This window comes from Balaenoptera ricei, chromosome 2 (assembly GCF_028023285.1).
Source record: "Balaenoptera ricei isolate mBalRic1 chromosome 2, mBalRic1.hap2, whole genome shotgun sequence".
In the NCBI taxonomy this organism is placed as follows: domain Eukaryota; kingdom Metazoa; phylum Chordata; class Mammalia; order Artiodactyla; family Balaenopteridae; genus Balaenoptera; species Balaenoptera ricei.
In genome coordinates, this window is record NC_082640.1 from 146,551,449 (window position 1) to 146,563,811 (window position 12,363).

Below are 12,363 nucleotides of genomic sequence, written 5' to 3' on the forward strand. Positions count from 1 at the left end.
CCTTGCATGCTGCTTAGAGAGAGGGCATTATTTTACTCAAAAACTGGAAGACAAAAATAATGAACTTGTAAGACTCATTGCTGTGAGGGCTACAATTGAAGCTATTATTCAAAGAGCATTTAAAACAGAATATTATAGTAATTACCACAGAGGAATATTTAAAAGTAACAAGAACTAAGGTTTTAATTTTACCTGATATGTTAATAATTAGAAAAGTATTCTGCATTTTGTATTCTATAAGCAATATTTATACCAATACACATGTATAAATATGAGGAATAATGACTTTATATTTAACCACAGTGTATTATTTTAAGAAGAATGTTAGTTGGCTTACATGTACAATTTGGATACAGTTTTCCACGTAATTCAGAGAAAAATTACTTATGATAACAATTTAAAGAAAGCCCTTAAAAGTCATATAAGTCATTTGAGAAGAAATCCATCCCTCAGTGGGTCATCATCTTCTACTATAAAGCTTGCTGTACCTGTGTAATGGGCTTGTCCAGATACTTCCACTATAACAGCTTTAAAATCACCACATTTTACTTCCTGAAAAAAGAAGGTGAAAGGAGAATATCAAGATACTGCCCTCATAGTTTATCTAGCCTAAAAGTTGTATTCTCAATTTTTATCATTTTAAAGAGAACCCAAGAGCTAATCATATAGGCAATGGGAGGTTTTTAAGGTAAGTGACTGGATTTGTGTTTTTGATTTAGTTTAGCTGTAAAGTGGGGAACAAATTGGAGAGGAGAGAGACTAGAAACCCAGCAATCTGTTAAGAGGTAACCTTAATTCATCAATTAAATCTAGAGACAGGAGGGCAGTTTTCAGAGAATGGAGAACAAAATATAGAGATACTTTGGAGGCAGAATTGATAGACCTGGGGACTGATGTACGTAGGAGGTGAGGAATAGAGATGAGTTAAATATGATCATAGTTTCTAGCTTGGTAGTGAAGCTGGCGCCACCATTAACTGAGATGGGGAATGAGACAGGAAGAACACACTTAGGAAGGAAGAACTTGTAAACAAGTTGAGTTTGAGATATCTCTGGGACAATCATCTTGAGATGAGTTTAGTGGACAGTGTCAGACTCAGGAGAGAGGCACAGGTAAGCATGATAGGGATGAAGCTTTGGGAGTCATCATTAGTGGGTGGTTGAGAGTTGACTTCACTCTCACGTGGGTGAAACTGCCCATCTGCATCAAACGTTTGCCTAAGAGCAAGAAAATATGGTGGTTAACAGTACAGGCTCTGCTCAGAGGGACCCACATGCATAGCCTGGCTCTGTTACCTGTCTGTTTGACCTCTGGCAAGTTATCTAAACTCTAATTCTCCATTTTATCACTTGTGAAAAAAGGATGATAACATTACTGACCTCAGAGGATTCTTGGGAGAATTAAAAGAGATGGTATATGTGAAGCGCTTAGCTTGGAAATTGACACATAGTGAAGCACCCAATAAATGTTGTCGATTATTATTTTGTCTTGAGTCTCAGACTTGAAGATAACGTATTACAAGTTTTTGCATATAACATAAATGGTTTGGTATCCCATAAGATCAGTGTATTATACACGAATCCCTAACTTAAAGCAAATTCCATATTCAGAAAAGAACAAACTTTAAAAACAGCTACATTAGGATATAAAAGTCTTTATTAGGATAAGTTATCTGCTATATTAAAGGACTCTTTGTGAGTAGATTCATTTATTAGATGCAATTTAATCATACTACGGTAGATTTTACTTACTACTATGAGTAAATTCATTAATTAGCTGTTAGCTCACTTATAATTTGATTCTGTTACAAAAATAATACTTTCCACAACTTTTCAGGACTTTCACATCTTATTATATAAAATGGAACATTCCTATAGAATAAAAACAAAAAAAATCCAAACCCTAATTTAATGGTTCTCAAACATTTTGGTCTCAGGATCCCTTTATACCCTAAGATTTGAGGACCTCACCCACCATTACCCTGATAGCAAAACCAGACAAAGACACTTAAAAAAGAAAATTACAGGCCAATATCTTTGATGAATATAGATGCAAAAATCCTCAACAAAATATTACCAAACCAAATCCAAGAATACATTAAAAGGATCATACACCATGATCAAGCTGGATTTATACCAGGGTCACAAGGATGGTTCAACATATACAAATTGATCAATGTGATATACTACATTAACAAAAGGAAAGACAAAAACCACATAATCATCTCAACAGATGCAGAAAAAGCATTCAACAAAATTCAACATCCATTCATGACTAAAAACTCTCATCAAAGTGGGTATAGCGAGAACATATCTCAACATAATAAGGGCCATTTATGACAAACCCACAGCTATTATAATACTCAATGGTGAAAAGCTGAAAGCCTTCCCACTAAATTCAGGAACTAGACAAGGATGCCCACTTTCACCACTTCTATTTAACCTAGTATTGGAAATCCTAGCCATAGCAATCAGACAAGAAAAAGAAATAAAAGTTATCCATATTGGAAAGGAAGAGGTAAAACTGTCACTATTTGCAGATGACATGATACTCTATATAGTGAACCCTAAAGTCTCCACTCTAAAACTATCAGAACTAATAAATAAATTCACCAAGGTTGCAGGATACAAGATTAATATACAAAAATTGGTCACGCTTCTATACACCAATAATGAAATATCAGAAAGTAAAAAACAATCCCATTCAAAATCAGGTCAAAAAAATAATACCTAGGAATAAACTTAACCAAGGAGGTGAAAGACCTATATGCTAAAAACTATAAAACACTGATGAAGGAAACTGAAGATGATTTAAACAAATGAAAAGATATTCCATGCTCTTGGATTGGAAGAAATAATATTATTAAAATGGCCACACTACCCAAAGCAATCTACAGATTTAATGCAACCTCTATCAAAATACCCAGGCCATTTTTCACAGAACCAGAACAAAGAATCCTAAAATATATATGGAACCATAAAGGCCCCCAAATTGCCAAAGCAATCCTGAGAAAAAAGAATGAAGCTGGAGGTATAACCCTCCCAGACTTTGGACTATACTACAAAGCTATAGTAATCAAAACAGCATGGTATTGGCACAAAAACAGACAAATAAATCAATGGAACAGAATAGAGAGCCCAGAAACAAAGCCACGCACCTATAGTCAATACACGACAAAGGAGGCAAGAATATATAATGGAGAAAAGACAGTCTCTTCAATAAGTAGTGCTGTGAAATCTGGAAGAAGAGAACATAGGCACTCTTTGACATAAGTAGTAGCAATATTTTCTTGGATCTGTCTCCTAAGGCAAAAGAAATAAAAGCAAAAATAAACAAATGGGGCCTAATTAAACTTAAAGGCTTTTGCACAGCAAAGGAAACCGTCAATAAAACAAATAGACAACCTATGGAATGGGAGAAAATACTTGCAAATGATGTGACCAACAAGGGCTTAATTTCCAAAATGTACAAATAGCTCATATAATTCAATATCAAGAAAACCAAACAATCCAATCAAAAAATGGGCAGAAGGGACTTCCCTGGTCATCCAGTGGTTAAGACTTTGCTTTCCAATGCAGGGGGTGTGGGTTTGATCCCTGGTTGGGGAGCTAAGATCCCACATGCCTCAGGGCCAAAAAACCAAAACATAAAACAGAAGCAATATTGTAACAAACTCAATAAAGACTTAAAAAATGATCCACATCAAAAAATCTTTAAAAAAAAATGGGCAGAAGACTTGAATAGACATTTTTCCAAAGAAGACATACAAATGGCTAACAGGCACATGAAATTGTTAGAGAAATGCAAATCTAAACCACAATGAGGTACCACCTCACACCAATCAAAATGGCTATCATCAAAAAGTCTACAAATAACAAATGTTGGTGAGGATGTGGAGAAAAGGGAATCCTCTTATACTGTTGGTAGGTATGTAAATTGGTGCAGACACTATGGAAGACGATATGGAGGTTCCTCAAAAAATTAAAAATAGAACTACCGTATGATCCAGCAATTCTACTTCTGGGTATATATCTGGAAAAAATGAAAACACTAATGCAAAAACATGCATGCACCCCAATGTTCATAGCAGCACTATTTTTACAAGAGCCAAGATGGGAAAGCAACCCAAGTGTCCATCAACAGATGACTGGATTAAAAATATGTGGTACACACACACACACAATGGAATATTATTCAGCCATAAAAAACAGTGAAATAATGCCATTATTATGGATGCCATTATTATTATTAACGTGGATGGAGAGAATATTGTGCTTAGTGAAAGTCAGACAGAGAAACACAAATACTATATGATATCACTTATTTGTAGAATCTAAAAAATAATACAAATAAATGTATATGCGAAACAGAAACATACTCACAGATATAGAAAACAAACTTGTGCTTACCAAGGGGAAAGGAAAGAGGGTAGGGACAAATTAGGGGTATGGATTAACAGATACAAACTACTACCTATAAAATAGATAAGCAACAAGGATACACTGTATAGCACAGGGAATTATACCCAACATCTCATAATAACCTACCATGGAATATAATCTGCAAAAATATTGAATCACTATGTTGTATACCTGAAACTAACACAATATTGTAAATCAACTATACTTCAATTTAAAAAGATTTTAGGACCTCAAAGAGTTTTTGTTTATTTCAGTTATATCAATTAATATTTGCTATATTGGGAATTAAAGATATTTGTTAAGCACCTGCTGTATAAAAATAGTAAATAGGGCTTCCCTGGTGGCGCAGTGGTTGAGAATCTGCCTGCCAATGCAGGGCACACGGGTTCGAGCCCTGGTCTGGGAAGATCCCACATGCCGCGGAGCAACTGGGCCCGTGAGCCACAATTACTGAGCCTGCGCGTCTGGAGCCTGTGCTCCGCAACAAGAGAGGCCGCGATAGTGAGAGGCCCGCGCACCACGATGAAGAGTGGCCCCCGCTTGCCACAACTAGAAGAAAGCCCTCGCACAGAAATGAAGACCCAACACAGCCATAAATAAATAAATAAATAAATAAAAATTTTTTTAAAAAGTAAATAAACTTCTAAAATTCAAAAAAAAATTTGTTCATTAATGCATTTAAAAATAATAAACCGATTACATTTTGTCATAAACAACAAATTTTTGTGAAAATAACTGTATCTGCCAAAACAAAAAAAAATTAATGAGAAATATGGCATTTTTTACATTTTTGCAAATCTCTTTAATGTCTGGCTTAACAAAAGGCAGCTAGATTCTCGTATTTGTTTCTGAATTCAATCAGTTGGGATATCACCCATCATGTAGCTCCTGGAGAACTCCACTGTACATTTGTGAGAGAATGAAAGTGAAAAGGAAGCAACATCTCAGTATTATTATGAATATAACTTTGACTTTGTGGACCCATGGATAGGACCCCAAGGTCCTTTCCACACTTTGAAAACCAATATCCTAGCTGAACAGAAGTTTTTTAAGGCCTGTCTTAAAATTCTCTTCTAAGAGCTAAGTGAAGAAACTTATCTAACACCCAATTTAGGTCTCCACAGTCTCAAAAGTAACATGCTTACAAATGAGAAGCTAAGGGTGCCACTCACCCTCACAGCCTTCCCTGTGAATGCTGAGCCGGTTGCACTGCTTTTAAAGGCTCTGGTCTGGTTCAGTTCTAGAAGCCCTTTGTGATACTGTAAGGCAATTCGGGCTGTCACTCCTGAGCCGGTAGGACTTCTGTCAACCTGTTGCAGAATAAATGAAGATGAGAGTGCTCACAGTGTTCTAGTTCCATATTACCTGGCTGTGCGCCTAAAAATCCCAGTTTTAATACCTGTTCATCTGCAAACACACAGATGTTGGTGGTTGGTTCCTCACTATAAGCGTCTTTTCCATCTGTTAATATAGTTCCATATAGAAAGGCAAGGTCTTCGCTGTCAGGATGATTAATTTTAAACTGTAAATAGAATAATTATCAACCACACATAAATATTTTCATTCAAACTTATCTTTTAAATAACATATATGGGGTACTCTTAGACATAATTTTTCCATCTTTATCATTTAAAAAACATTTTTTGGGTCACAGCACTAAATACTAGAAATTCTATCTTTCTCTAGATGAATAAAGATAGTTTTGTTGGAAGTTATGATTCTTATACTTTGAGCCCTTTCTAAGGAAGTCGGCCTGCACATAGCCTCTACTAAAGGAACAGTCCTATTTTATACACATACCTCCCAAAACACATACTCTTTGAAGCACTGACCCCAGCATTGACCCCAGGATGGTCAATTCACAGGCCAGCCATGGCTGCTCAAGCAGGAGGAGCTAAGGCAATCCTACTCTCACCCTCAGGAACTTGAAGGGGATAATGTAGAAAAATCAAGCAATGAGTATCTAGAGCTGAAATTAATACCACTGATAGATACAAGAACTGTCAGAGGCCATGAGCAAGCAAAAAGTATAAGGATGCAGAAGCTATTAGGTAAGAGAAACAATTGGATGGGTAAAAAAAGCCATAAAGGATGAGGTCAGTATCATAAAAAGCAGCAGGTACACACAGAGAGAAGCAGGCACTGGCAGGGTAGCTAGGTCACGTCAGTGGTAAAGCTTGGTCAGGTCCAAATGTGCAATGCTTCCTGGACTTGGGAGGTCTGGTTGTTTAACTTCTGGATTCCTGTAATGCCTGGTAGCTTGGCTGAGATTACTATAACCTTACTTCCATTGTACCCTTACAGTTAGTATCTTCCACTACCACTTACCTGTCATTTAAAGCAGCTGAAGAGATTTGGATTCTTAAAATCCAAAGAGTCCATCTATAACCCAGTTAAAGAGGCTCATATATTGCATCTTTGTTCTCTGACCTCTTAAAGCCCCTATGCCCCACCTCCACAATAGCACCAGTACATCACACTGCCCACAGGGATGCTTCCCCCACTAGACTGAGCTCCTTGAAGGTCGTGGGGTTCTTCCTCTGGGTCTCCAGCATCTAGCATGGTGTCCAGCATACAATAAGCCCTTGGTAAATGTTTGCTAAAAGGACAAAGATGAATTTATTTTATATTTACTTTAGCTCCCTCCCCCCGGCAAATGGTCTTTGCCTAAATCTGCATTTGCAGTATGAATAATCAGCAATTCACAAAGTAGTCCTACTGCCTGCTTCATCACTGACAGAACTACTCATATTTTTTTCAGAATCTTTCCTCCCTCAAAGTCCACCCCTTGCCACCTTGGTGAGAAGTTCTAGCTTTGAGAACTTCAAAATTACTCCTTTTATTAAGAAAACAATGCCTTTTTCTCTTGATTTTATTAAAAATAAGGTCAAATTATTTTGTGTCAAATTGTTAACTCAAACTATTAGCTGTCTGCTTACTAGAACAGAAAATGGATATAAATTCAGAGTTTCAGAAGTTACTATGATAAAATAATTCTACCTATTGGTATTGATAGTCCTGGAAAAATGATAATTTAGAACAGGGATATGGTATATATTCATTTTGTTATTTAAGTTATAAAGTTATAAGTTATCATGTTAAAATAAAGCCTCAGATATGTTAAATAGGCCCATGAATAATTAGAATTATATTAGATTCTATCTTTCCTCAGTTATTTTTTACTTAGAATGATAAATTCTCATACGCTAAAACATTTAAATATGTATATGAGTTTTATATATAGATCCCAATTAGATAAAATTGAGTTTTATATATAGGTCCCAATTAGGTAAAAAGGCACACTTGTGTTAGAAAGGAAACAATATTCTGGAATTATTTATTATCTAAACTGATTTTATAACAATAGTTTTCCCAAGCCAAACTAGAGTTACTTGACGGTTTATTTAAGTAACTTCTTAGCAATATAGGAAAAATTCACTAACTAGGAATTAATGTTCTCTGTGAAATAAGAGAAAGTCTGATCAGATTTAATGAAATCTATTTTGTAAGCTATATTTTACATTCATTATTTTCAAGTTTTGCAGAATGACCACATACATCAAAGCATTTCAAATTAGTGGAATATTATATAATACATTTTCTATGTTTAAGTAACCACAAATTATATTATTATTATGTATTATTAAAGTTAATAATAGTTATCATTTATTGAACATTTACTATGGCTAGGCACTATTCTAAGTCCTTTACACATATTGACTTATGCTTACAACTCCCTATGAAGCAGGTATTTCATAATTTCCATTTACAGCTAGGAAAACTGAGGCACATGGAAGTTATGTAACTTGTTCAAGGTTATAAAAGCTACAAGTAGCAAAACTACAACTCTCAGGTAGTCTTGCTCTAGAGTCTAAGATTATAACCAGTACCCTATTCTTAGTACTACTGATAATTTGAACTCAGAGATATTTAATTTTCTGTATAGACATGTCATTTATATTCCCTCCATGTCACAGAGGAGGGTATCTGCTATGATAGCAGCATCTGTACTGACCTGAGCTTTCACTGCTTCTGTCACTGCACTTGCTGCATCCATGAGGTCCCTTGTCTTTGTGGAACAAACATCAAGTCCTAACTTTTCAGCACTAACAAACGCATAAAACGCGCCACCATATGCAATGTCCACCATCACCTTTCCATGACCGGGAACATCCACTAGGAGATCTAAAAAAGATATGTTTGAAAATAAGTTTGTTTTAGTATTTCAGCAATAAAATTCACAGCATTTTAAATATATGTGTATTTCTGGGGTTTGGGATGGGGGTATTTTTTCCTATCATAAAAAGGAATGGAGCAAAAATCCATTTTCAAAATGAGTATGCATCACGTAATTAATAATAGACCTTTACCTCAGTACATCTTTCTATTTTTAAGTTAATGAGGTTTGCATAAGTTTTAGAACATGGGGACTTCCCTGGTGGCACAGAGGTTAAGAATCTGCCTGCCAAGACAGGGGACATGGGTTCGTGCCCCAGTCCGGGAAGATCCCACATGCCACGGAGCAACTAAGCCCGTGCGCCACAACTACTGAGCCTGCTCACCTAGAGCCCGTGCTCCGTAACAAGAGAAGCCACCGCAATGAGAAGCCTGCGCACCAAAACGAAGAGTAGCCCCTGCTTGCCGCAACTAGAGAAAGCCTGCGCGCAGCAACAAAGACCCAATGCAGCCAAAAATAAATAAATAAATAAATAAATAATTTAGAACATGAATGCCATGTTTTTCCTAAATCATACATACATATTTTGTTAACTATTCTGAAGACCTTTTCTAGAAAACATCATAGAGGCAGAGAGAGAGGAAATTCTGGGACATGAATGTGTGAAAACTATGAAGGAAAATGTAGGTGCCTCTCATGCAGATATCAGAAAAGGGGCCAGCCCGTGGAAGGATGAGGCTAAGTCAACCAACAGGGCAGAGAGGGGTCTCAAATTCAGAAATTAAGTTGTGAAAAATAAAATAGTTCTTGTATTCCTGAGTTTGCACACTGAGTCATACAAAGATACCAGGGGGCTACCAGTTAGAGTAGAACCACAGGACCCTTTTAACACATGATGTGTCAAAACAGAGCAAGTTTATAATCAAAAGAATAAAACATACCTGTGCAACTTAAGAGCAAAAGTGAATCAAAAATGTCTTTATCTTGATGCTGATGCAACATGAAAAGCAGGTTTAATGAAAGGAGACTCAGGAAATAGATGGAAATGTGGGACTGCCAGAATGGGGAAAGCTAAGTGTGGCTTTGAAGTCCTCATGCGTAAAATGGAATTGCTGTTTCCCTCCTAAAGGGATTGTTTTGAGAATTCCATGTGGTAATGTGTGGGGAACGGTGGGCACAGATTAGGAATACAATAAATGTTAACATTAAAGCCAAAAGTTTAACTTCCAACTGGAATAGGGCTCTTAAGAGGACAGATATTTACATCTGCCAATCAGCATATTCTTCTCTGAATTTCATTTATTTACACAACAAATATTCATTGACTGTGTACTGTTCCAGCACTTAAATACAGTGAATAAAACTAAACAGTCTTCATTTTAGCTGGGTGGAGTGGAGGTGAACTCAGCAATCCTGAGGTAGGGACTGTTGTCATCCTCATTTTATAGATGACATTGAGGCATGGAATCCCTTCCACAAGGTCACAGAGATGGGGAGGGGCAGAGCCGTGATCTTGGACACTATCCATCTGCCTTTTATGCAATTTTCAAAGTAGAGAATTTAAGGATTTCGTTTTCTTAATGGCTCAAAGTGACCATTAATGCCCACTGATTATATTATGGTCACACAGTGATGTTTTCAGGAACTACTGTGCACAGTAGTTGTGGCTCATCCTGTGGCTGCCCCTGCCCTAACCAACCCCAAACCATGATGTACGTAGTTGGTGATCCTGCTGCCAGCTGTCATTTCCCACAAAATCTAGAGTGCTTCTAATCTGCTGCTGGGGTGGCCTAACGGGAAATCAGGTAGCCAAGCTAGTTAACTGCTGAGGTTTTTAAAGATGCAATCCTAACATAAATTCCTGTCTCCCTCAAGTTCCCTTCCAATCCGGACGTGACACCATTCTTTCTGGGAAAGTGGCATCAGTCTGCCCAGTGGCATTCTTTATCAACTTGTGTGTTTCAGCTGCCTGAGGTATTCTAAGACTCTTAAACACCTGGGCTATTACTGCATCATTCATAACATTTATAATCAGGCTAAACTGGAACCCAAATCCACGAGGAGGATCAAGATCAAATTAACAGAATGATTTGCACGGCTTGAAGACTTTGAAGAAAAGGAGTGATTAACCCTATTGTTGGATTGACTAAATTAGCTCCCAGCTCACTTCCAGTCAGACTACTAAAGCATCCTGATAGAATTCAGCCTCCGCTGATAGAATTTGTAGCAATCTCCCTCTTTGCAAGGATGAATAGTTACAGACACTCTGTTTTACATGACATACAGCCTCTGTACTAGAGAACCCACCAAAGCTTTTTAAAGGCTCTGCACACCTAGAGAACTATAACTAGCAACCCTATATATTCTGCAGTCTTTCTATATCTAGGAAGATTTTTTTTTTAACTCTAATACCTTGCATACTCTCATTAAATCCTCAAGAAAAACCTCAATGAGATAACAAATTAAGATACAATGGACACGGAGGGCGTCAGTAGTTTGACTAAGTTTCCATAGCTGTAAGGGGGTGTCAGGATTTGGACCCAGGCAATGTCTGTACCTGTTCTTAAAGAATTAGACCAGTAACATCTGTATCTTCTCGAAAATATTTAATTCTTCCCCCAAGAAGTGGGGAAGGCAATTTTTACAGATGACTTTTAGTAACGTGTTTACTAATAATGTGTCCAGCAATCATATTCTGAGCCAGCCTGGAGCTCCGGTTCTTTGCACTTTCCTTGACCCTAGTGGACCTTGCCTTATCCAACTGTGAAATCTCTAGGAATGCCTGACGAGTGGAGAACGAGGCGCTGAGTAAGGGAAACACGGAATTCTGTACCCCTCAAGACTCTCCCCAAACCACAAACAGATAGATCTGCGGGGTAATCAAATTGCATACACTGAACAAATTCGCAAGGGCAAGGTGCTGACACACACTTGCAGTTATTTAGAATTACGTTTTTACTGATTGTAAAGGCTTTGTGGGGTGGGTTAGTTGCGCTGCGTGGGTTCCAGCCCAGAGGGACAGTGTAATTAGTTGGGTCCTGGGCTGCAGGGCCGGAAGGGTCCCGCCGGTTACCTGTGGCCAGCGCGAAGGCCGGGACGCTGTGGAAGCGCACCGGGCCGCCACTGCGGCCGCCCTCGCACTCCACGAAGGCGGCCACCAGCCCGCACGGGCAGTGGATGTTGACCAGGGCCTCGCGGGCGCCGGCGGGGGGCGCTGGCACCAGCCCGAAGTCGAGCGCGAACCGGCCCAGAGCCAGCACCGCGTGGCCGCACATGGAACTGTAGCCCTCGTTGTGCAGGAACAGGACGCCCAGGTGCGCGTCAGGCAGCTCGCTCGGCACCAGCACAGCCCCGTACATGTCCCGGTGCCCCCGGGGCTCGAACATGAGCCGTCGCCGCACGTGGTCGAGGTGCTGGCGCATGTAGCGCCGCTTGGCCAGCAGCGTGGGGCCGACCACCTCCGGACACCCCGCCAGCACGATGCGCAGGGGCTCGCCGCCCGTGTGCATGTCCACCACCGACAGAGCCGGCGTCCTCGGGTCGTGCGGAGGCAGCTGGGGCACAGCCGGCGGGCTCGCCATCGTCTGCGTCCAGATGGGAATCGACCACCGCACGGCCGCTAGCGCTTCCAGCCGCCTGTCCACCCGCCTCCTCCGCGCCAGAGGGCCAGGCCGCAGCGCCACCTCAAGGGCGGGGCCTTCGAGCCGAGACCGGGGAGCGCGAGGCGGGGCGGGGCTTCGGAGCGGTTGCCCGGGTTACCAGGAG

The 12,363-nt window shown here is 39.3% G+C and overlaps 1 protein-coding gene across 1 annotated transcript; it reads right to left on the reverse strand.

The window, feature by feature from the left end:
- Positions 1-297: 297 nt before the first annotated feature.
- Positions 298-12,303, reverse strand: L3HYPDH (trans-L-3-hydroxyproline dehydratase). Its single transcript, XM_059915726.1, has 5 exons — positions 11,672-12,303; positions 8,437-8,606; positions 5,821-5,943; positions 5,594-5,731; positions 298-552 (listed from the first exon to the last, which is right to left on the reverse strand). The coding sequence occupies exons 1-5, from the start codon at positions 12,177-12,179 to the stop codon at positions 427-429; spliced, it is 1,065 nt and encodes a 354-aa protein (XP_059771709.1). The 5' UTR covers positions 12,180-12,303; the 3' UTR covers positions 298-426.
- Between the last annotated feature and the right edge of the window lie 60 nt (positions 12,304-12,363).